Here is a 27,940-nt window from a genome sequence, read left to right on the forward strand (position 1 = left end):
TTAAATTCATTTTTTTATAAAACGTATCAAAACTGGATATACAACATATGTGGATTAATTCATTGATATTATGTACATATTGAACGAGTCAATAATGTATTCTCAACTACCTATACTATAATTATTATTACGATAGCGTCGGCCTATAGCATCGTGGATCCCAGGTTCGAATCCTGGGTCTGGCAAGTACACAATATTGTTTTTTAATTTTGTGTATGAGTCAGAGTATGGATCTAATAGGTTGAGCAAGTGGCTGACATCAAGTTCTTGTAAAAACAAAATCTGATAATACAAACCCCCACTCTGTGGAGGGCCATATGATCTTATTAGGATCGGACATGGTCAAAAAAAAATACTATATGTATTATTGTACAATGTGAATGTAGTACGATATAGTACATGCACGTTTTTGTATGAAATAACTCAATTGCTATGAAAGCAGAAGATATGATATCTGGGTACTAATAAAATATTCTCAACTATACAATATTTTTACAGCATAAACATAATGGCATTTCATATAAAATAATTCAATTGCTGTAAAAACTGGACATATTATGTACCTATTTGAATGAGTCAATAATATTATTTCGGCCATACAATATAATAATATAATATGGTGTAGTAGTGGTTGAGGGCTTTTTATGAAATAACTAAATAGTGGTAAAAACTGGACATAGGATGTTTTACCAGTACTGACCCATCGATAATTAATTCTCCTCAGTTTTTCATTTCAACATACATCAATTACATTTTATACCGGATAATTTAATAATAAGAACCCAATAAGGTTAAATATCTTCAGACAACGAAGGACAAGGGAGTATAGATTTTTTTTTCAAATATTAAAAGCCTTAAATCCGCAATGTAGGGCACAATGTCTAGTTGGGGATTACGTCTGTTAGTATTTACGTCGCGGAGGGAATAAAAAATCGATGATTAAAGCCTCCGCGTAATCCCCCGCTGCCGACGACACTGTCGTTAAGGCAGTGTGGGCTGAAGGGCAGTAGCTTTAAGCTTACTTCAGTAGCGGAACTTTAAATTCTGCATCCCCTACCGCAAAAAAGTAGTTTTCTATCTAAACCAATTTCCCGGATGGTTTTATTTTATGGCATCGTCATAAACATCTCAACTCTTCTTGATTCACTGCTGTGTGAAGGCCATCGTGATTATCTCATCAATCAAGCCTTTTAATTTATCCTGGGTTCTAATAATATTTGTCCTGCGATGATCGGTTGTCGAGCGATGTAGCTTTCCCATCTATATTTCGAGGCACCTAGACAAAACCACCCGAACATTGCCGCCCAGATATTGCCGCCAAATTAAATCCGCCCGTACCAGTGCTCGTCAATACCGCCCGAACCAATTCGCCTAGACAAAACCGCCCGCAAAAAATACAACAATGTATAAACAAAGTGCTTTTTTGGTTTCTCGTATTGCGTATCGATATAAATTTACATACTTACGATAATCAGTGTAATTTGAGATTTAATCCGTTGCAGCTGTTGGTAGAATACATCTTAAAATCATCAGTACTAAACACTTAGTACTAAAAACAAAAAATTGCCGATAATACGTGTTTAATCCGATGCAGCTGCATAGCTTATACATAACTGAGTTCCTTAATGCAATACCTGGAATATCTACAATTTGTTTATCTTTATTCGTATGTTTTTTTTATTTGTGTGTTAAAATATAATATTAATATGTAAAAATAAAAATTGTCTCATTTCTAAATTGTTTTGGCGGCAATGTCTGGGTGACATGTTCGGGCGGTTTTGTCGGGACCCTCCAATGGACCCTCTATTTCGAAGTCCAACATTTGCTCAATTACCCATATATTATTTCTTGTGGCTTATTCCTTACGTTTGTTAAATATTTGATAATTATTACACGAATATTAATCGTATCTCAGGTATCTACCTATCATATTAGTTTGTGGCAGTTGTACTCCAATGCTTAAGTCACTGGACTGTCATTCGGGGGCTTCGGGTTTGATTTCCGGTGAGGACACAATATATTTATGTGATTTTTTCAAGGTCTGTGTATCATTGTTTCACTTTTATTACTAATTACACTGCTGTTTTACTACAGTATTTTCATTAGGCCTCATGGCCTATCTCTAGTATCTAAATAATCATCTAGTTAAAAGTCTTCCATTCCTTACCACTTAATTGGCGGCGATTCAGAGGCATCTACGTTTATTTTTTGTACATTTATTACCAATTGGATACCATTGGACGATCGATTTATGCAATGATTGTCCCTTCTTCAACCTATGTGTGCAGACCATTTCCATTCAGCGTTTTACTCTATTACATTGGTCACCATTGTTCCCTTATTAGATCATACTGTTTTCTTTCGCATTATGCCCAGCTCACCATACTACGCTCTGATATTTATTGGATCGCTTTTTTACTGTGCCTAGAATTTTGACATACATATTATTTATTTACGGGGAGTATTGGTTGAATACTTGAATTGAGTTAAAATTAAAGTTTTAGGCACAATCAAAAATTAATTTAGAAGAAATTATTCCCAAAAAAGCATTGCCTAAATATTAAGTATTCCTTTGTCTCATTTACTTTTGTTCAACAGAAAATTTTTGTCACTAATATAAAAAAATATACTTTCATGATTCTTGAGTTTGAAGAAATATGGGATAAATTTAAATACGTGTTAGACAATAATGTTAATATTTTCAATATTTACGTTTATATCTTAATAACCATTAAAGTTTGTCATGTAACCGTAACGCGTGTTCAATATTGGTAGCATTTGAAGGCATTCAGGAGGTTTTTCGTTTTATACCTTGCTCTGCATTATGTCATGAACCAAAACTACCGCCAATGTTTTTGTCTGTGGTGATAGGCTTTTGCGTTTCTATCTGTGATTTTGGTGTGTTGTGTAAGTTTTTTAGTGTTGCCAGTTTTAAGCTGATCTAGAATCGTGAACGATTTGAATTACTCATTTCGTTCATTTTCGAGGTTCAGAAGAGTGATTGTTTTGTATCATATTGAATCATAAATTCTCCCCTTTTGAAAATGCGAACGATCACCCCGGGCACTGACATTGTTTGTGGATAATAATTGAGGCGTAAATTGGTTTCGAATAAGGGGGCGCGGGGTGAAACAACCACAAAGAGACGGCACCTCGACACGAAAACTTTTTCAGCCAATGTTATTATGGAAAGTATTGCAGTGGTGATAGGTTTTCGCGGTTTCAAATGAAAGGGATTGTGAGAGATGCTCCAAACAGAATTGATTTTATCAGCGCTGTATCTACCAGTTGCAAATAGTACCTGTTGGAAGAAGGTATTCGAAAAAATGTGTCGCAGTCACGGGATTTAATTGAATTAAGACATTAAAATTTTGGATTGGATTCTGGATGCTGGGGGAGGGCGGTTTAAACAGGATTCAGTCCAGGCACTAACCTTTATGTTAATCGGCTGTATTGCTGGAGCAGATTCCGGGTTCACGCACTCACACATTAGTATGCTGACTGTTCGATTATCGCTCTCACGGTTACGCTTTCCTCTTGCGATGAAGATTATGAGTTTATGACAGATAGTGGACGCGACGTTCGGTCAAACCATAGCAGATTTAGCGCAACGAACGTCAGACGATAATTTCTGTATGAATCACACTGCGTCTTGACGTTACTTTGCTTCTATCGTAACTGCTTGTTTATCCCATCATGGTTGAATGATAACATGTTAATTAATATTATTAAAGTGCCTGCGTGGTGACAATGAGTGTAGTATGTATAGAAATATATTATGATTGAATTTGAAACATATTGCATTAATTATTAAGGCTATATTTCAGCTGGGGCACGGTCTAAATCTAAAAGGATCGTGACTACGCGACGCGAAGATTGCGCAAACGACGCCTGCAGAACAAAACATAATTTGTCATAAAAATTCAACATGCGTCCATTTAATGTCCTGTTTATTGTTTTATTAGTAACAATAATAAAATATTCATTGACGTGTTTTCTTTTTCAAGTAAATGGGTAACGTTTTTTAGTAATCTTTACACGATTTAAGAATTAATACCCCCGTAGCTTGACTTTCGCTCTCCGATTGCCAGCGAGTCCAAAATTTCGTCGCAGCTATAGTTGAAAATTATTTGCCATTTCACTGAAGTATGCTCTTAATAATATTAATAGTATTTTTACACGCTAATAATAAATTTATAATTATTATCATTTTGTTTAAATATATTTAAATAATGATGAACAGTATTAAAGTTTAACTTTCATGATCAAACTAAAAGCTCCTATCAGAAAAATAAGACTACCACGCCATCGGTTGTTACTCCCATACAATTAACACTGTTTACAAACATACAATTTTATTTTTCCGATTGCTTTAAGCTCATCGCTAATGGCCTTATTTCACCCAACAATTTTTAATTTTGTTTATGGTAATATTTCCGTATTTGTTTATACTTTAAAATCGTCTAGTAAACTTAAATAAATAAAAATAAATAATTAGACAAATATCAATATTTGCATTTTAGTGGAATAGTTAATGATTTCTAAACAAGATACATAATATAGCAATTATTAAATAATCTAATAAACTGTTTTTTCTTATTCAACAAATAATTCACAAGATTTAAGAATGTAATATTCTAAGTATTGAACATACATAATTTTGAAAACACTTCTGATAAAATATATTATAACCAATAGAAAAAATCTTTCTGAAAAAAGTAAGACACCCCGCATTAATCAAACCTACATGTCTCGGGTATCGCGCCCACGCATATAGACCAATATGCTAAAGGAGTCATACTTAATTGTGACCAATTTTAACTTTTGATACTCACTGATGCGCTTTCCCAATTGAGCTATTATTGGCGATCGGCTTTTGTATTATAAATCAAAGTAGGTAAGTAAGTAAAGATAGTTAATTTATGAAAACAATATGTTTATATAAAATAATTACAAGATAAAAAGAACTTTTTATATACAACGTTTTTAAATTTTCTGTTGAATTATTATGCTCAATATGCCCAAACCTTTACTTGATATGAAGTAAATAAAAAACAAACAAATATAGAATACTGAAATGTCATTTTGACATTTCATTTTGATTTCCATAGTAACGCACGTATATATTTGTAGCTGTCAGTATATTAGTGATCAAATATCTATTTTTTAATGTATCAAATTATTCGACCGCAATAATAATTTTTCAGCGACTCATATAACGGTAAACAAGTTTACTGTTTAGTTGGATCAGCAGATTGATTGGCGATATGAAATACGGTATCGCAATGGAAAATTAGTCGAATAATCCTTTCCCATAGTATCATATTATATTATGACTGTAATAATAAATAAAATTCACAAGCTACTTGTATTTAAACCGCTGACTCGTTCAATATAATCATGTACGGGAATAATGTTTATGTATTACTTTTGACTGTATAAATAACGAATAATGATTTATTAAAATGTCACTCGAAGATACGTTTCCAGTCGGTTACCATTGCAGTCTTTATATCGTTTCGCCCAACATCTGATTGTACCGAGGTGGGGATCTCGGATCCGTACCTATCATAAGTTTAGTATTGTAACATAACTTCTGTAACATACTATTGTACCAACCATTACGCTGCCAATAAAACTCGCTCCTGTATACATCGTCGACCTCTTCATCATCATCCTCAACACCAAAATATTAATTTAGTTGCTAGGACCACCCCCTTAGCAACCAATAATAGTCTTTAATTTTTTTAAATTACTTTTAATAGATTTTTCTGAAATAACTTTCCATACAAAACAGAATTAACTGAAAATGAATTCAATTCTGCTTAAAGATGGCTAAAGGTATTAAAAAATGCATTGGCATCGTGTTCTGATATATTCTAAAAGTTTCAAATGTCTAGTTAGTCGGGAAGTTAGTTAAAAATCGATTGAAAGATTTGTACTGGACAAATAACCACCTGACAAACAAGAATACGAGCTAATAAAAACGTTGTAAAATGAGCTTTCTTATTGCCAAAATCGGGCCTGCTTAAGTTATTTAGGACTGTGCATTTTTAAATGTTATCTTATGTGAGTAAATGAATGAATTTAAGTGTAACCACGTGGTTTCAAAAATGAAACAGACCAATAGTTCACTTAATAAATATTATGCTTATCCATCTCAGACCACTTAATAATATTCCATTATTATTGCGATCGTGTTACGATTCTCGGTTGCCTTAATTTAAGCGTAAATCGAAATGCTTTTTCCGACCTCGTCCCATACCTTTGGCGTGAGTTAAAAATAAGAAAATTTATTCCAATCGCTCGAAAGCCATACATACATCTTGCGAAGACTATTTCGTAATATTCCTTTAATACTCTGAATTGCAAGGGACTTGAAAAGTCGTAATGTGAAGGGTTGAAGAGGCACTTTACATATTGATAGCATATCAATAAACGAACACGCTACCCCGTACTTCCTCTTATTTGAATGAAAAATATAGATACTATTCCGTATTTCCTTCAGCTTGAGTTGAAAGTTGAGAGGATATTATCATCTCACATGAGAATATTTGAAGAAATTTTTCGCAGAATCAAACAAGCAGATTTTTTTAAACGACTTATAAATGGTTACATGTAAATTGTACGTAAAACATTTCACCGTGAGCTTTCTTATCGGAAAAAGATGACCGTATACCAGTGGCAAAGGGTGGAGGTAGGCTGTCCGACATAAATAGTGCACATTAAATTTTGTTAGTCATTTGCATATGTTTTTATTGAACTAAGACTACAAATTACAGATGATGTTGGTTAGTTTTTAAAAATCAATTAAACCTTGCCTGAACCAAACTATAATACTGTTATTGGTATTTTATAGGCAATTTAACAAAATAGTGCATTTTTTTTCATTTATACTTACTTATTCGTTTTCGTTGAATTAAGAATACATATTACACTAAACCAATCATAGTAGATAAAAAATGTTATTCTATTTATAAGATATCCAAAATTATGTATGGTTTAATGGCTTAATTTTAAACATTTTATAGATAGACTAACTTTGACTAATATCTATTATGGCTTGGTTTTCACAATGTTTAATTGATTTAAAAAAAATTATCTACACCATCTGTAAATTGTAGACTTAGTTCAATGAAAACAAATACGTATGACTGACAAAGTTTATTGTTTACTATTTATGTCGGATTTTAACAGCCCACCTCCACCCTTCGCCACCGCCGTATACTATACGGTCTCCAATTTTATTAGATTCAATATGAACATTAATTCAATTTCATAACTGATTTTGGCAAAATTCAAGAATGAAAACCTAACCTAACCTAACAAATAGTCCAGTATATCGGCTATTTTCAAAATTTGTTTGCTGCTAGTTTCCTGTAAAGTGTAAACCGACAAGAACCATGTTTTATTTAGACATGAATTTTATGTCAGTACTATATGACCCAAAGAAGTTGGACGGTCTTTTATATACGGCCATATATTTCCGATACAACATTTTACGGTGAAGTGTGCTACGACGAACTGCATACGTTTCCGGACACGCTTATAAATACCAAAGCTATCATATTAACGTGCGATTAATAATATTTTTTAACTTCTTAATACTTTAACTACAATATGTGAATTGAGTCTTTAATATGCATATTTAAAGCGTTAACTGTATATAATATAATTTCATCGTGTTTTGGAGCATACATCATTCGTATTGTTAAATTCATAACCAGCTTACATGGCCTGCGGCAGGAATGAGAGAAATAGAAGTTGTGATCTCCGTGCTTTAAACTGATACGTATTTTCCATTTTTTTTTTTGTGATTTTACCGAGGCTTTGACTGCGACTCGCTGTCATATTGCCTCTTCTCTTTTAGAAGGGGATCCGTCGATCAGGTCCTCACGCCTATTCTGTTTCCGTCTTACCCACCGCCAGGACACCCTTCAATTCGTCAACATTCTCATAGATATCCGCAATTCGCAGCTGTACTCGGTGAATTTCATATTTGGGGCATTGCAGAGCTATATGTACAATGTTCTCTAAAACATGACATTCATCGCAGAGCTGCGATTCTCTTCTTCCCATGAGGACATCAAATCTTTTGCCCATGGTGTGCCCTGTTCTTAGCCTCAGTATTAACTTAAGCTCATTCCTCGTCAAAGCAGACTCAGAAATCAGGGCACTTTACTTACACATAGTAGATGCTTGACACAGTAGAAGAATAGTTTAATGGTTACCCCAAAAGAAGACCCAGTACGAATCAATTTCATTTAGAAAGGGAAATTGAATAATTTACCTTTTTACTGCCAGCTAATTTTTACTTGGTGTACACTAATTGTAGGCCAGCTATTTTTGAAATAAAATACTAAATATGAACATAATGATAAATATTTGTGAAAACTTAACAAATCAACATGTTTTTCGAGTTTATCGTGAATATTTTCACACTAAAATTATAAATATTGTTTCAAAAATATACATAAACAGTTTATTCAGAAGTTATGACGTTTACAAGAACGCCCGAGTTAACTCGTCCATGGCCTGACTTGATATATATGCTTTGACGAGTTTATTCGGCTCTGGTAGTGATCAAGTCTACTACACATTCAGCGTACATCCATGTAGGTTCTTCATAATTACTCTTTTTACTAATATTGCTTCTAATTAATTATTTTTTTATTCAACGAATAATTATTCACAAGATTTAAGAATGTAACATTCTAATTATAAACTTCAGTGATTATTAAAAGCCATTAGTTAAAACTTGTCACAATTAATACTTTGGACGCTGAAGACGCACATGCGCGTAATGACCAGGCGGCCGTTCGATGTAATTAACGTGCATATTAAAGGTGCTAATTAAAAAATCATTATATAGTCAGCAGCGAATGAGTTAAGTATGACTTCTTTAGCATAATGGTTATATGTCCATGAGCGCGATATCCGAGAGATGCAGGTTCGATTCCTGCGGAACAAATAATCCAGTTTATCGGCTATTTTCAAAATGTGTGTTCCGCTGTATTCCTGATAACCGAACAGTACCGATTTTTCTATTACTTATAATATATTTTCTCAGAAGTGTTTTCAAAATTATGTATGTTTAATATTGCTTCTATTTCTTTTACTGTATAAATTTCTGTAGATAAAAATCACCCGTATATAAAGAGTTCAATCTAAATGTAAAAAGCTCTTTCAAACGCGTAGAGTGAGAATTCATATTTTATTTAGTACACACTTCTCTTGGAAACGTTTTACGTTAAGTTTCGCAGTAAACCATGGAATTGCAGTGAGTTTTATATGACTTTTTACTGTTTTTATTAATATTCACGAAGTGTGATTTTTATACCCCGCCTCCCCCACCCCGCCTTAACGACCTGTCAAGCGAATGACGTCCGGCGAATTGCGTTTTTTTATTATGACATAATGTTTGATATTAGATTTTTTATAGCGCAACGTAACTGGACCCCGATAAGCCGAAGTGAATTTATGGTTATGATATGATAATAATGATTCCACCCTCCGCCTAGGATAGGACACGCAGCCCTCTTAATGGGCCGGATCCTTGGGGTTCAAGAACGAGCAATTAATTACCTTCTCTCGTTTTTTACGAGATCTCGAACAAACTGTCCGGAATTTGAATCACTGTGCATTTAACCTGTCTAACGACAACACAAAATGAAAATATATTACTAGAGTAAGAAGTCTCCTCGACCTAATATCGTAACATCTTTTTGGACAATTATTGTTCACTAGAACAGATTTGGGATATTATTAAAAATACTTTTACCTTCATACTGCAATATTGAATAAATTTATTATAATTAAAATTTATTTATTTCAATTTATTAAAATTTATAAATTACACAGTCAAGACGATCATAATATCATGATATGAAAAATAAAGAAATAATTACAAGATAAAAAGAACTTTTTATATACAACGTTTTTAAATTTTCTGTTGAATCATATAAACTTGACTTGACTAGCTTAAACGTTTTGTACTTGACATGTCATATTGATTTCCATAGTAACGCACGTATATATTAATAATTTAGTTGCAAGGACCCCAGACCCCCAGCAACTAATAATGGTGTCGAAATAACTTTTCATACAAAACAGAATTAACTGAAAATGAATTCAATTCTACTTAAAGACTTAGCTAGACATTTCAAACTTTTAGAATATATCAGAACACGATGCCAATTCATTCTTTTAATACTTTTAGACATCTTTAAGTAGAATTGAATTCATTTTCAGTTAATTCTGTTTTGTATGAAAAGTTATTTTGACACCATTATTGGTGGCTAGGGGTCTGGGGTCCTAGCAACTAAATTATTAATATATACGTGCGTTACTATGGAAATCAATATAAAATGTCAAAATGACGTTTCTGTATTCTTATTCAGTATTTCTATCAAGTACAAATTTTTTTAATCGTTTAAGCTAGTCAAGTCAAGTTTATATGATTCAACCGAAAATTTAAAAATGTTGTATTTAAAAAGTTCTTTTTATCTTGTAATTATTTAATGTTAGTTTCTTTAATATATTTCTCATGATATATTGTGAACTATAATACTGTGTTTTGTTCGCTTTTGAAAATATGTTAATTATAATTTTATTAGCCTGAATAAATGAATTTGATTTAGATATTAGCCTGTATTATTAGAAGCAAAAGGTATGTCCATTTTTCTACGAAGATAAGTTAACTTTCTAGTCTTTGTGTTGCTAAAAAAATTGACGCCTTAATTAAAACTGAAAAAGTTAAATCTTTGTATAATATCGGGTAAATACTCAAAGTTAGATAGACAAGGTTAGTTAGATATTTAAGATAGGCACCTACCTGAAAACTAAAAATATGGTGTTGTTATAGAAAAAAAACCATATTTTATCTGTGACACTGACAGTTAATAATACAGAAAAATATATAATTTTTTTATAAAGATATTTTTATATAAAGATTATAAAATATAAAGATTTCTTTTCAAAAATCTGACACCCGGCCTTTTATGTATGCCATAAAAATAGGATGTTGGAAAAGAAACTATTATAGTCCGTATACACTAAAACAAAAATCTGCCTGTTCATAAACACACAGTCAAACAAACACAGAGTCAACAGTAAATAACGCAAACTTTCACGAACGCGCATAACAATAATAAATAAACGCGCCAGTCCACAACTGTCTCTCAGGAGTGATCCGTTAGCATTTGCAGGCGGGAATTTCCCGCGGCAGGGCGAACCGGAAGTACAGTATTTGCCAAAACAGTAAACTGATTATCGCGGGACATCCGGCGAAGCTCGCCCCTAATCTTAAGCTCGGGGAAATTTCGCACGAAGTTTTCAGTTTTACACGTTACATTGCCGCGGTGTGCTATGTATGTTTAAACCGTAGCCTTTCAGCACTGGTCTCTTGACGCGGTCTTATTAATATATAATATTATATGGGACACGGTCATGCTACTGGTGAAAAATTACACCGTCTCAACTTATTTTGAAAACTACAGGTAGAACTCTTGAATCGTTCTCGGACACGTGGATTACACGTAGGCCTTCGAAGTCCAATGCATAAAGAATTGACTTCTCATCTGGGGCTTCGTGTCCGGAAACTTGTACGTATGCAGTTTGCCGTATCACACTTCACCGTGAAATGTTGTATCGGAAATATATAGCCGTATATTAAAGACCATCAAACCTCTTTGGGTCGTATAGTACTGACATAAAATTCCTGTCTAAATAAAACACGATTCTTGTCGGTTTACACTTTACAGGAAGCCAGCAGCAAACAAATTTTTAAAATAGCCGATATATTGGATTGTTTGTTAGGTTTTCATTCTTGATTTGATGAATTTTGCCAAAATCAGCTATGGAAATCTATTTAATGTTCATATTGAATCAAATAAAATTGGTGACCGTATAGTACACGGTCATCTCTTTCCAATAAACGTACAATTTACATGTAACCCTGGGGCTTGCGGTTCGATACTACGATACGATAGGTCACAATAAAAATATGTGATTTTCTAAAGCGTTATGCTGTGCTTGTTTCACTGCTACTACTATTAATACTACTATTTCACCACTATCACACGATTGTCACTGGGCCTCGTGGTCTGTTGTAGTATTAAAACGATATACTTGGGTAAGAAAAATGTTAGCCATTGTAAATTGAGTATATTTTTCTATGGTGAGAAAAGACAGGACATAATAAATATTATACACATTTCCTGCACAGTCTAACATATTATTTAGGTTTAGCTGCCAAAGAAACAAAATTCTGTCCTTATTAAATTATCTACTCTATAATATTAAATAATTACAAGATAAATAAATCTTTTTATATACACGTTTTTAAGTTTTTTGTTGAATCATATAAACTTGACAATTTTATATATTAATAATTTCGGACACATAAGGCATTTGTCAACAAATATTTTGTTTGCTATTTTGCAACAAACAAATAATGAATACTGAAATTTGATTTTGATTTCCATAGTAACGCACGTATATATTAATAATTTAGTTGCTAGGACCACCCCTTAGCAATCAATAATAGTGGATTGGATTACGGATTTCTTCCGAAATAACTTTTCATACAAAACAGAATTAACTGAAAATGAATTCAATTCTACTTAAAGATGGCTAAAAGTATTAAAAGAATGCATTGGCATCGTGTTCTGATATATTCTAAAAGTTTCAAATGTCTATCCAGTCGGGAAGTTAGTTAAACATCGATTGCAAGATTTGTACTGGATAAACAACCAACAGACAAATAAGGATACGAGCTAAGAAAAAGTGGTAAAATAAGGTTTTTTCTGTCACGTTTTTCAGTCCCGTTAAAAACAATTAATTATTAGAATATTTCCATATACGTACCCATTAACTTAAAAATTGGATACACAGATGTTAATACAATGACAATATTTATTAAAATTTGGGGGCGGTCCGGTTCTCCAGACATGGGCTCTCCATACAACGCACTAAAAGAAACCTTTTTGTGTATGAGCATATCCATCTCAAACCATCGATTATAGATTATTTCTAGACAAAAACGTAAAAAATATATGGGTGTTGTTGATTTAATTTTCGAAATAATGGAATATAAACATTACATTACTGCACATCGTCAAGGGCTCCGAGGTGGGGACGTTTGGCCCATAGAATGTTGCTAGGGGTGTGACGCGCCCCATTAATATATACATATTATGTAATTTTACAATAATTATAATAGGTTACTTACGTCGCATTATTCAACCTGCGCCAATGTCAGAACTCTGAACCGTAACGATGCGTCAAAATGCGTCAGCTTTGAGGTTACGCCCGTATTAAATGCAAATAAAGCGCGACCACAACATTATATGTCGTTTATATGCCAGTTTGACGTAATTTGTCATACGCGGTAAATTAACAGGAACATAATATAATATGCGAATCGTATATTGTGACTGTGTCGCTTGATTATAATATATTATATTAACCATCGTGAACCTAAATTAGTATCACAAACGATGGTCATTGAATCGAGGATGATTAAAAAATAGTATGTTAACATTTCGGTGTAGCACAGTTCACCGTGTGTTGTTTCACCGGGAACAGATAGTCATATATTATTGAGATAAAAATAACGCACTGTTCGTGGATAATAGCAGATATTAATAGTCCAATGTAATTAGATTCAAAAAGAACATTGTTTTGATATTATTAATTGGTACTTACGAGCAACTACCATAATGTTATCTAAATGCATACGTTATGATTGTATTTCTAATTTACTTAGCTACCTATTAATAATTGTATCGGTGGGTTTTATTACGTATTTTTAGGTATTTTGGTTAGACATTATTTTATTCAAATTTATTTATTTTTACTTATATTGAGCTTTACAAATTACACATTTAAGACGTTCACAACATAACACTTAAATAATGTATTAAAACAGTATAAAGAGTGAATATATACAAAAATTATGAAGTAGATACAGGGAAGTACACATAATGACCTAAGTGGACACTGTTTTATCTATTTCTGATACAACAGCTTACTATGAACTGTGATACAGCCAACTATATACGTACGAATTTCCGGAAATGGTATTATAGTGGCTCATCGCTTTCAAGAGTACAATGTACCAGTAGGACAAAGTATCCTAAATTTAGTTCAATTATTTATACTTTGTTTAGGGACACTATATGTCATTCATTCGCCTAACGCATTGGGTGATTGAACTGTATCAAACACTCAATCAACAAAATAAGATGCGTCGCAAAATATACATACATAAATAAGTAAACGTAATATACATTTATCATGATATAACACAACCCAAAGCGGGTCTGGCCACTGCCAGGAATTGTCTCTACATACTCGTACCTTGTCTACGACAATATGCCTCCACTGTCTCTACTCCAAAGAAACCTAAAAACCTATGATTAAACGTCTACAATAGAATTATTATTAATCATTTTTTATATCGGTACTTAAATAGATTTTTTTGACATAGTTAATTATTTTACGAAAATCTTCTATTACGGGCCCACGTGTCATGAAATGGTCAAAAAAATTTTTTTTTGTATTTTTGACACCTAAGCTTGTACAATCTGTAGATTTTGTTTTTGATAGAATATGTATATGTTCCTATGATACCCTGATCGAGTTTAAACGAATAGATCTTGAAATAATAATAATCATAATAGGAATTACACACAATAATGCACGCCAACCAAGGTCTTGGGAGATTGTTTTTGGGACGCTCTTAGCATATGTTTGAAGGGCGCCTAACGTTCATTATGCCCGCATACCAGGGGTAAAGACTTAACAATATAGTGGAGGAAAATAAGTATACAAAAAACAGGGCAACATATTATCATTTACATAGCGTAGGTGGAATATATCAATATCCGAAACGATTTATTTGAACATTGTTTCTACCCGCCAAATTGGAAAGAATAACAGAATGATAATAATAATATGTATTAAGATATACATATTTCATATGAAAGCTACAGATTATTTTGACTAAGTTCTCAGGGATACATCAAAATTATTAATTTTCGACCGTCATATAGCACGTGGGCCCTTAATGTACACGGAAATATTCGAAAAAAGAATTCTGATTTTTTTTCTATTCATTTTTAATTTGTATTCAATATCCAGGAAGAGAGCATCGTCAACATGACTGGTGTTTCCCTTCATTTTTTTCGTTAGGCGATAATCCAGGACTTACAGCGTCTTCCTTTAGTAATTATCGGTTCCTCTTCTTCCCTGTTTTCGTATTCTTCTTAATAATCACAACATTCATACGCTTTGATACGCGCCATAAGATGTGACTATACAAAGAAAACGTATATAATATTTATGCACGTGAAACGTTACATATTGTACATATTCTCTTATAATCACAATTTGCCCAATATTCTGCTTACATCATCGTCTCACTAGAAAGTGCTATATACCTACTAAATTACGAGATTATATGCAGATAACTTCCACAAGCATAAAATAACCGTATGATAATATCATCATCAGCCGAGGTTGCTCCACAGCTGGATGATGCCCTCTTCCACTCTTCTCAGTCCCTAGTTCTTCGCTGCCACGTATATCTACCAGTGGTGAAGACTCCATACTAGGCGATTATTTAAAGCCTACCTTCTTAAGAAAAATATTTTTTAATTGCATATTGACATATTTATATACTTAATCACTTCATTATTTTATGTTATATAAAAATAATTTATTTTGCCAACGGATGTCATATAATATGTAGGAATGTATTACACAGTTTACAAAACAACTGCAAAGGTATTAAAAAATATACCACAGCGCGCCGTAAATAAATAATAAACGCCGCGACGTCTCGACGTAAATAAATCTCCGATTATGTGTGAAATAATTCTGATTTTTTTTCGTATGGACTTTACGTCTCGTAACCTCAGCAAGTCTGCTGATTTGTACGAAATAAGGAAAGCTCCTATCCCAGAGCCTAAAACATTCGCGCATAATAATGTTGTTTCGACTGCGCACTTGGTCCAAAATCATTAATAATTAGATAATTAAAAAAATAATTTCAACGACGTTTAATCGAATATTAATATATAAGTAAGTATAAATTGTTTTTATAAATAAAAATAATTTTTATCTATTGATTTTTGATGGGTATACATGTTTTGAAAAATACGTAATTTAAACACATCGCTCATTTTTATGTCGTCAGTGAGTTTTTGAAGTTTCATTGAATTAGTGTGTCGTTATCATTTACTAGTGTGCACCTATTCATTAGTAGTAAATATCATACTATTCTCGTAAGTATACCTGACAAGTGTGGTCTTTTTATCAGATCTCCACAGCCTACCTCTTTCCAAAAGTCACCCTTCGCCACTGATATCTACCGAATTTTGTGAGTTACCCAGCGGGTTTTAAGGCATTTAGTACCCTTTGGGTTCCAATGTATGACGGCATTTATTCAGTAGTTGTTCACCCATTGCTATTTCACATACTCTTGGAAGCATATACGAGTAGGTACCCTATATGATGATAATATAATATAATATTTTTTATTGAATGCTGAGTATGTTATATATATAGTAGTTATAATAGTAGTAGTTAATAATTCATATTATGCATCATAAAGGGACCGATAGCTTAATAAAGTTTTCATCAGTCTTAAATTTTTACAACCATAAACATGAATTAATTTCGATTATTTTGGCATGCTCACCTATTTGGTAGAGCGGCCGTATCAAAATCCGGAATTGAAGGCTTCTGAGAACAAATTTTCGTCAGATGAATGCAGAACTTTCTATTCTAACTATTCTAACTCACATCTGAAATATTTTGCAGAAGAGTTTTTTGAAACAGCCTACTTCAGTTATTTATTATTTATTTTATATAGACAACTTTACTGTATGCACCATTTTTTCATCAATAATTCTACTACAATATGATGCATACATTATTATCCATAAAAATAATAAATAACTGCAGTAAGTTGTTTCAAATAACAAGTTTTTAAGTTAGAATAGTTCTGCATTCAGCTGACGAGTAATGTTTGCGGCGGATACTGGGTGTGCGGTATAACTTTGGAAGTAATTATAATATATGAGTGCAAACCAATCAGCCTCTCCAAATTCCGGCATCCTGAAATACCGCTAAATACCATCGACAGATTACTCCTGAGAAGATACAAGAAGACTGGCGAGCGACAGGGATTCATGGAGATGCCGTGTGGACTGCATTTGCTTCAACTAAAGGGCGTATATGATTAAATAAGAAAAAGCTAAAGAACATTATGAGCGAGAAGTTTGAAATTTCGCTCCGTTAATGGAGACGCTCTTCATACAAAATTGTACAAAACCCACTTTCAGTTTTGACTTACCTTCACCTTAGCCTTATGGTATCTCATTGGCCGCTTCTCGCTGAGTGCGAATTTAGCTAATAGGTTATTCTATATGGTAAATCAATGCTAAATATATATTTTATTTGTTATAGGGGTGGTGCAGGCGGCGTGTATGGTGCATCAGGTTCGGCGCCCCGCGAGCCCCGGGGGGTGCGCTTGCCCGACGTGCTGCCCTCGTCCAGTGCCGCAGGCAACAACCTGGGCGGCGGCGACCAGCACGTTAGGGCTGTTTCTGCGCCGCTGCCTCTCGTAGCCGTGGCACCCTCCACCCCCGACGCCAGGCAGAGACGGAGCGTCAAACCGCTGCGGAGGAAAGACTCCGTCGTGCAGATGACCTTCCATGGAATCGGCTATGTCGTCACGGTGAGTTATATTCTTTATACATTTAAAAAAAATACGAATTGTATTAAATACACTGACATAAGTTCAAATTATTTATTTTTCAATATACTATAGTAACATCTATCTACATATAATATGACTAACGAGATCATGGTGTGTAAAACTCCCACCTCCGCTCCCGTTATGTATATGCAGCCACGTCATACGCGGCCGGCTAACATAACCCTTACGTGTGCCAGATCAAAGAATTTAAGCCCTCATTTTGTCCCGAGCAGAGTCGCGCGGGACTGGTGATGCAACCTTGCACCGAAGTGAAAATGCATGATGTTAGTTTATATGGCAACTATCAGACTCTTCACTCCCCTTGCGACTCTTCAAACTAACGAGATCAGTCGATATCAAACCTTTAAATAAAGCAGTTTACAAAACATAATCTCTCAATTGAATAATCATTCCTCGCATACTATGTTTGTCCGTAATAGACATAAAACTACTAAAATAATAAAGTCATACTATGATGTAATATTGAAATAGACATGACACAATAAACAACCATAAAAACAATTATGTGTTTGTTAATCATATATGTATCCATATAAAAAACTAAGATCAGTAGTTGGAGGTAATACCAAATTAAAATATAATCGGAATGACGAACAACAACAAACGGTGACCCGTTAAATGGATAACTACAATACTTAAGTGCTGATTCATATTATAACCTCAATAATAGTCTAAATGCAGAAAAATTTACTAATTTACATTAGTAGGTACTTATATCAGTATCTATTTAAAGCCCTACATCAGCTGTTTAATTTTTAGTTTTCTGAGAAAGCTTGACCAAAGCGCACGTCAATTACTTTCCGACAACAAGAAATCGGCGATAATAGGAAGTCGCTGTAGTCGCATATAAAAGACTTCTCAGTGACGTACCTGTCATGGCGGAAACACGCGCTAGACGCATGATTAAATAATGTATAGGCTTTACTTTTAGATGCGACTCTTTTCCTTCTTCGCAATAAACCAAAAGTTTACTAATAATAATTATAACATCACTCATGATCGTTTTATACATTTTTTATTATAAAGATCCGTACACCATGGGAGCGTACAATGAAGTGATAAATTTTTAGGGCGTTCCTTATTTGAAAACGGAAGTGCGATTAGTTGTAATGGAGGAGGTTTTTAGTTCACAGTTTTAACACGTGGACAAGAAATTCTTGTTCAACAATACAACGGATTTTTTTTCCAAAGTAAATGATTAACCTAAGTTGTATTTCCAATTAAAGGACATTTAAAAAAAGGGTACTGTTCGGTTATGAGGAATACAGCGGAAAACACATTTTGAAAATACCCGATATACTGGATTATTTGTTAGTGTGGGTTAGTTTAGGTTAGGTTAGGTTAAGTTAGGTTAAGTTAGGTTAGGTTAGGTTAGGTTTGGTTAGGTTAACCTAACAAATAATCCCGTTTATCGGCTATTTTCAAAATGTGTTTGCCGCTGTATTCCTGATAACCGAACAGTACCAAAAAAAGTTATAGCGCCATGAATCGAGCAAGTTTTGAAACCAATGGTTTACAGCAAAGCGCTGACGCCCTGAATTTGTTTGAAAATAAATGGCGAGCCGTTGCAAAGATTGATGGCGCTTTATGAAATTCCTTCTGGTAACCGCGCAACGCCATCTCATAATCCATTCATACGCGTTATTGCAAAACTAGGTCAGAGCATTACACTGTCCCGTTTTTCGTTATGACATTTATTTTTGGGCTAATAACGCTCTTTGTGTAAAGAGCGCTTGTTCAACAAATCTCCCCTTCAAAGGCGATGCATGTTTTATTGTATTTTATTCTGGTTGCCGCGTTACCACGATCGCCCCATTAGTGATTTTTTTGAAGTGTGGTTAAAGCTGTTTTATTAAATTTAAATTCCATTATTACTATCGACCGAAGGTACTTGATGGAATTTGAGTTTAAATGCTAAAAAAGATATATTATAAAAAGTAGGTGTCATGTAAGAATATTATTTAATATTAATTGTTTAACTAATAACTTTTAAAGACCTATATCATAGATATATCTCATTAGTTAACTCCATTAATTCCCAATACGTTACTATTGTTATAATTACTAATGATCTATTATTAGGTTTTTACGATATATATATATATGCTTATCGAGTGTATTATTATTGATATGATGGCTTAATAGGTAGGTCATAGAGTTTTTATCTACTCTATTGTATTGATTTGTTATATAAGTTAGAGTTAATAAATTGTGTTCGTTGTCAGTATATATTTGCCTTTTGGTGAGTGTACCTACATAGTGTCTGAAGATGACAAAAAGCGAAACCCGGGTAGCAAAAAACGAATCAAATGGAATAATACAAAACTTAAATCCATTAGAATTTATATTGTCCCGTTGTTAACTGTCTTAGTAAGCTGTGCTACATGACGTACACGTATTCTTATGAAACATAATATTTGGCGGTCTCGTCGTAGAGGGACGAGTACCCGGTAGTACGATGGCCAGGAGTTGTAGATGGAGACTCGTCAGGACGAGAGACGAGAAGTCAAGATTTGGTGGTTGCTCCGATGGATGGAAGCGCATTTTTATTGGAACAGTAAACAGTCCGTACAAGAACAAGAGTTATGTTACAATACTTATGATACTGTTAAGAGGTCCGAGTCTCGGTAGAATGAGATGCTGTGCGGAGCGATACAGAGACTGAGATACTAACATACCGGGAAGTTATAATCAAGCGACGTGTCCAATTAATTATGATCCGCTATTTATTGACAGACGCACCGTTGAATGACTATTTATTTTATGCACTCCTGAAATTACTTAAATTTGAATTGGATATTTACATTTGAAAACTATATTATATTTTCAGAAGAATGCCACGTTTACAATCAACATTTTAACGTTAAATTTTATGCAATATTCGTTGGTTACGACTTTCTTTATAATAATATGATTAATTTAATTTTTAGATTTGAATTATGTCTTAATAAAAAAAATCCGTTGAAAATACTCAAATATCAGTACAATTCACAACATACTTACATTGTTTGAAAACGCTGGCATATAATACATTTTTATATAGACTACATAATTACACACTCTTAAATATTTATATATGGCTGTTCACACACTGTTTTATTAGTTTTTAATTAGTTGCTACGCAAAGATATTTGGTACTGCCGATTTCATAGATTAAAAAATATTCCAAATTTGATTTTACGGCTGTCACAATATAATATCTTAAGCCTAATACTGATAATCTAGAAACCGTATTATCAGCAGTAGTTTGACAATTTACGGCGGGTTCTGTCCTCTCCCAAGTGTCTGTACTTGCGGCTCTAGCATCCTTGTTGACACCGTCCAATCACCGAAGTTTGAACCCGCCAGTCGACCTTCGACCGTCCGGTTTATTAGGATGCCACTCAGCAGTTGGGCACTGTCAATTCTTGCCATGTGACCTAATGCGGAGATACATTTTTCTTGAAAGTGACTCTAGAGCTCTCCGTTATGGCCCTGGTGAGAGTCTTGGAACACTTCGACCCGTACCTAGGTCAATATTGGTCGGATCTACATCTTGTTATTTTATTAATGTTATTAAGGTACGAAGTCTCATCTGGGGCGTATTTACCTGTTATACTGTTATTTTTTTTTTATATATTATAAATAACCATGCCCTTGCTTTTTTGTACAAGGTGGTTGGTAAGGTTAGTTGCATTTATGTGTAATTAATTTTTAATTTATTTATTAAGGAAACAAACAGTTACGTATTGATTACAAAAATTTAAAATATAATAATGAAAAGTTATTGCAACCGGCAAAGTTTCCATAATTTATGTTCCTCAATTTGAATCTTTAATTTTCTATATGGTCAGAATTAAATATTTTGTGTAGTGTTCTTGTGTTGTTTTATTGTTTAGTATTTCGTAAGGTTTTTGGTGGTCAATTTCATGGTTATGCTGTCTACATAGAGTCCTAATTTCAATTTCAATTTATTTTTTAAACATATTGTGGACATTACAAATTATAAGTTTAAGACGTTCACAACATGACATTTATAAACAATGAAATATAAAACAGTATTATATAAATAAGATAGGTACAAGGAAGTACACCAGATGAGTTGAGCAGACCCTATTTTAAGAATTTATAAAACAACGTCCACCTATACTCATCCTCACGTAGGTGGAATATATCAACACCCGAAACAATTTCGTTGAACATAGTTATCGCCCTCCCAATTGGCATTACCAGTGGCAGGTTGGTTCTGCACCTTGGAAGAATAAACAACTGATGCTCTCTATTTCTAAGATAGTTATCAGGGACACACAGGTCAACACTGCCCAGAATGGCAGAGTTCTCATTTATACCTCGTATAAGTCGAAAAAAATACGTAGCTAAATAAAGATTCCTTCTAAATTGCAGACTGAAGTATGTAAGCATGCCTAAGAGAAAGTCAGTGGGATAAAGCCACGGATAGTATCCATATAACCTCAAGTAAAGGAGTCTCAAGAATTTCTTCTGAACCCTCTCCACCATAAGGTCATACTTCAACTGATGCGGTGCCCAAACAATAGACCCACTCTCAAGTCTGCTTCGAATTAAAGAATTAGAGAAGAACTAAGAGTGAATTGCCGCCTTCATAGGGCAGTCGTTGATGACATGCCACACAGTTTGAGATGCGTAGCCGTCACATGGATAACACTCATCGTCCCTCGATATAAATCTTTTTAGATAGGCTCGCACTGCTCCGTAGCCTGTTAGTATATGTGTAAGGTCTTGTGTATTTTTATGTTCCTGGCAAGAGTGATGGCAGAGTTTATGTATAAATTATATAATACTGATAACGATTATAAAAACAAAATACACATTGCCTATTATTAGTCGTGGCTGCATATACATGGCGGGTGGAGATGAGGTAACTAAAATCAGTGTTCATTATGAGTAGGTACATTAACTTCAACACGTTACACGTTTAACACGTTAGCTTCAACCGTGTAGTATTATAATTTATACTTTTCGGTTAGATTTTCTCAAAAATATTTGGATATCATTTGGATTCAAAAATGCTTTCATGTTTGGCTGAGCTATAAACATCCCAAGATTAAGTAGTAATTGATAATTTTGACATCTTAAATTTTAAACGAGCTTTTGTCTTTGACCATTATAAAGCGGACATTGCCAAACAACATGATTTATATTATGATTCTATAATGGCATTTTGAAGTAAGCTAGGGATACTGGAAGATTGTAGTGATCAGCATTGGCTCTTGCACATCATTTTTTTGTATGATGGGTGAAGATACTATACTTTATCGAAGAAACTTTATTAACGTAATTATGTTTTTAAAAGGTTTATATTATTGATTGTCAGAATCAGGGAACTCAGAAAAAATGGGAACTTAAATACTTAACGGGTTTGGAGAAGCAGCCAATTGATCTTGAGTGCGGAATAATACGGGATAAACTTACACACGTCATACGTCGAATACTGACAACTGCTCTAAATGTATGTATTGATGGCACAGACGCTCATTTAATATTAGTATATTGAAGGTTGCTATACACACTATTGCATGTCCATAATGGTTAATTTTCGTAGAAAACACACACATTCAAAACCCTGCATCAAAATGTACTGTATTGAGATATAGTCTATCGGAATTATATTTATTAGTCTGTTCTGTGGTCAGAGTTCATGGTATTCAATTCAGTCAGGTATTCTCTATTATTTAAATAAAATGACATTATTTACAATCAAATTCTAGTGCGGTATTTATTATACATATTATAGTCTCTTTTATAGTGTTAACTGTCAATTCATGGTGGAATAGCATTGTATTATTTGATTAATTATTCCTAATTAAATAAAACACACTTTTTTAGTATTTATTCCAATTTTTAATAAAATTTTTGTACCGATTCCGTCCTCTTCAAGAGGACATTATCAACTGATTATCAAGTTGATACTAATAAGTACTAAAAAAATGTGTTTTATTTAATTACAAATAATTAATCAAATAATACATACTGTAGTCGGCTTACAGTAGGTTAATTTTGCTTAATGACATTTGAATTACGTAGGTACCTTTTATTACAAATTATAGTATTTTTTTTAAAATTTTTATTAATCATATCCTTGCTTTTACGTAAAGGGTTGGTGGTTAGGTTAGGTTAGATCGAACCCAGAACTCTCGGGTCAGCGCCTTACATACATATTATAGTATTTTGCAATGTATACTAATATTCGTACATGAAAATGAGTTTATATTATTAATATAATATATACTATTGATTGCTGTGTAATCTGAATCTTAAAAAAAACTCCTTTGCAATTCATATTCACCACAAAGTTAAATTGATTATGAAGATTTTTGCCGCCTCAGACACTTGGCTCGAATCCACTTAGCGTTGCAACAAAATCGCTGAGCAGATACTACACAGAATCCTCGCCGGATGTGCAAGTCGACGTCCACGGCTCTCCATCGGCGTCCCGACGCGACTTCTCTATCGTAGCTCCGTAGCAGATGTTATACCTCTACGTCCTGCGACGTCTTACATCTACGAGCAGTGCTGCACTTCTACTGCAGTAATTATTATCGATTCAAATTCTGAAATATAATATTTAATTTGTTTTGTTATTCATTCAACTCTTTTAGGTGAATGAGATATGAATGAAAATTGACAGTTATAGTAAATAACTTTTACTCCATATGCGTTGCGAAGGGTGGAGGTAGGCTGTTAAGATCCACCATAAATAGTGCACATTAAACTTTGTTAGTCATACGTATTTGTTTTTATTGAAATAACACTACAATTTACAGATGGTATTGGTTAGTTTTTAAAACTCAATTAAACCCTGCCCAATCCAACCCATAATAGTTTTGGTATATTTTGACCGATACAACAAAATTGTGCACACTTTTTTATTGATACTTATTTGTTTTCGTAACAAATATTACACATATTGCTAGTTAATTTTTTTTAAATCATGAAATCCTGCCTAACCAAACTACAATAGATAGAAAATATTATTATATCTATAAAATATTCGAAGTTATGTATGATTTAATTGCATAGTTTTAGATATTTATAGATTTTTTTCGACCATGTCCGATCCTAATAAGATCATATGGGCCTCCACAGGGTGGTGGTTTGTATTAAACGAATTTGTTTTTACGAGAAATGAATGTCAGCCACTTGCTCAACCTATTAGGTCCATACTCTGACTCATACACAAATTGAAAAACGATATGACGTGTACTTGTCAGACCCAGGATTCGAAGCTGGGACCCACGACGCTATGGGTCGACGCTTAAGTCGCGCGGCCATCGTGGGTGTTACATGCGAACTTACTAATGGTAAATGCACACTGGCAATGAATAAAGCTTATAGTGCGCATAATGCCTGAAGATGCTGAATGACGAATCCGTGGTTTAAATAACCAACAAAAATGGAATAGAAAAAACTTAAATCAATTATAATTTCAATTCAAATTTCATCAAGTACCCTCGGTCGATAGTATTAATTTTTCAATGTATAATGTGAACTTTGTGCTAAAAAACAATGTGTTACCATTTAGTTAATTCTGTTTTCCAATATACCCAACAAACCGTAAATAAACACCTTTACATTCAATCCTCTCGCCTTTATGAAGGTAACCTGCAGTTTTAAGGTTACAGCAGGTTCTGAGTGAGTGAGATCATCAAATTTTGCAAGTGGCTTGCGCGAACCGGTACGAACTCCCATGAGAACATCACTATCTACGATCGTGCCTTATCGGGATTTTCCGTGAGATATGAAACAGCTTCATGTATCACCTCACTTAACTGTGTCCTATATTACGAGTCAGGTGTTACTCTGTATCCAAGATATAGATAGAATGTACAGAAAGTAATCGCTGGCTGTCTAAGGAGATATAATATCAGAATAAAAAGTCATTTTATAAGCATTGAACTTTTTTTAAACACCACAATTTAAAAATATTTTTACACATTTAGAGGTTAGGAGGCGAAGAATATAATTAAACACTTCACTAGTATATCGTAAGTCCCGATTTTTTCTGAATCTCCTGAATCCCGAGCAAGTATCTAATAGTCATTTAAATCCAGTAACATCAAAAATATGTTAATACAACCTCCACTATAATATGGTGTTAGGGAATGGCTTCGTCGGGAAGCCAATAGGGTAACATGGTAACATTGAGGTGACGGGAATGCTGCATGCCAATTACCAAGACACTAAATGAATACATAAATACTTAGAATTAACAATTATTTATTAGACTTAGTATTTAATTGGGTAATTAATACGATTGTACTCGATCAAAACCAAATGCCGCCTATTCGACACTTGCATTCTGACGGTGCTGCTTTACGGTAGCGAATCATGGCACCTTACGAAGGCTCAGAGCAACTGTATACTGAGCTTCGAAAACAGATGTTTGCGACGAATACTGGGTGTGCGGTGGTATGCCTTTAGGGATACCACCGCATCGATACGAGGAGATAAGCGAACGCACCAAGCAGCCTCTCATCATGCTGAAAGTGAAGAGACGACGTTGGACCTGGCTCGGCCACGTGCTGCGGATGCCAGAAGAGAACCTCAACCTGGCTTGCCTGTTCTTCAAGCCGACCAGATTCCGCGTCCTGGAAGACCGCTAAATACTATCTACAGAGTGTATACGGCGGAGCTACGGGATGCTGGTTTGACCTGGAACGAAGCAAGAAGACTGGCGAGTGACAGGGATTCTTGGAGGCGCCGCGTGGTGTCCATATGCCCCAATTAAGGGGCGGATATGGCCAAAGAAGAAGAAAAAGAAGAAGAAGAATTAATTAATTGAAATTAAAGAGATTGACAATTACCTTGGATTGTATCACATATAGTGTTTATAATATCCTATCTCACGTTGCAGAGATAGATACTGCTTACATGTGTCAAAGCAGTAAGACTTACATGTAATAACAAAATTTAAAAAAAAAATGATAATTATAATGTCGTATTCAGTAAGTTGCCAAATATCCTAGAATAGTACTGCAAAATATTTTTAACTTCACAGGTCACACTTAATTTCAAATGTATCCGATTAAAATCTTCAATACGATGATAAAGTGCAATTGGAGATTCTGATCGGATAGATTTGGACACAAGTAAGACACAGTGCCGTGTGTTAACAATATTTTCTTGTTTATGGAAATGCTCCAAGTGGTTTCCGTGTTATTTTAGAGCAATAAAAAGTGTGTTACCGTTTTAACTATTTGGAATTTCCCTGCTGAATGGTTGCGATGCTCCTTTTGAAGGTAGCAACTTACTAATAAAAGATTATATGGTTTTGGCGAAGCCGTTATTAGTACATTGATAGAAAAGTTAAATAAACTATACGTATTATAATATATATATTATATAGGATCAAACATGGTGATGTATGTGGATATACCATGTAGCGAAAAATTAGAAAAAATGAAGGCTATTGATAAAAGGTGTTATGAATCACCGTTAGAGGCTCACAAGTTTTGTCATAGCATTAATGTTGTCCTCATGAAGACCTGATCAAGTCAACCAGCTGTCTGATCTAGTTTCCGAAACTGAGACCAATGGTCGCGCTTTTTAGCAGTGGACTGTAATTTGGAGGTGATGCTGGTTGGTGGATTATGGATCTAGGGGGGGTCTAATCAGGGTGCCAGAAACTGACCTTCTATGTTGAGAGGGCTGGCTCGCGATGGAGATGCTTCGGTGTTCACGCACTAACGGACTGTACACTTTTGATGGATAATATATGAGGTTGATGAATGATGATGATAAGTTCAGGATGAATGATAGACGCGACGTTCGCTCAAACCGTATCAGACTTAGCGCGATGAAGGTCAAACAGATGCATTTTGTATGAATCATTATGTAGGTAACGCGGCCTCGTTCCTATCGTATCAGATATAGCGCGATAACTTTAACAAGCCTAATCGCTCGACTGTCTTGGAGTAACTGCCTGTGATTCGCAATCACGGTCGTTTCATGACCCGTAACTGCTGGTTGTCCTGGTCTTGTGACAATACTAAATAAGGATATGAAATAGGTGGGGAAATAAAGGACGACGGTTATCATATTTGGCCCAACCATGTTTCATTAAGAAAATTCACGCCGTCATACTGCCAATAGGAAAATTTGTTAGATAGATTATTCCGCAGTTTGTATGACCAT

The 27,940-nt window shown here is 34.1% G+C and overlaps 1 protein-coding gene across 1 annotated transcript in view; it reads left to right on the forward strand.

The window, feature by feature from the left end:
- The window catches only part of rho-5 (rhomboid-5), a 477,723-nt gene that overhangs the window by 336,518 nt on the left and 113,265 nt on the right, over positions 1–27,940 (forward strand). Inside the window, exon 3 of the mRNA XM_085949601.1 lies at positions 17,476–17,746. Coding sequence (XP_085805727.1) covers positions 17,476–17,746 — 271 coding nt within the window. The remainder of the gene's footprint in view (positions 1–17,475; positions 17,747–27,940) is intronic.

The sequence above is a fragment of the Rhyacophila brunnea genome, unplaced genomic scaffold (assembly GCF_057557595.1).
Source record: "Rhyacophila brunnea isolate RB1 unplaced genomic scaffold, BYU_Rbru_1.0 scaffold_22, whole genome shotgun sequence".
In the NCBI taxonomy this organism is placed as follows: domain Eukaryota; kingdom Metazoa; phylum Arthropoda; class Insecta; order Trichoptera; family Rhyacophilidae; genus Rhyacophila; species Rhyacophila brunnea.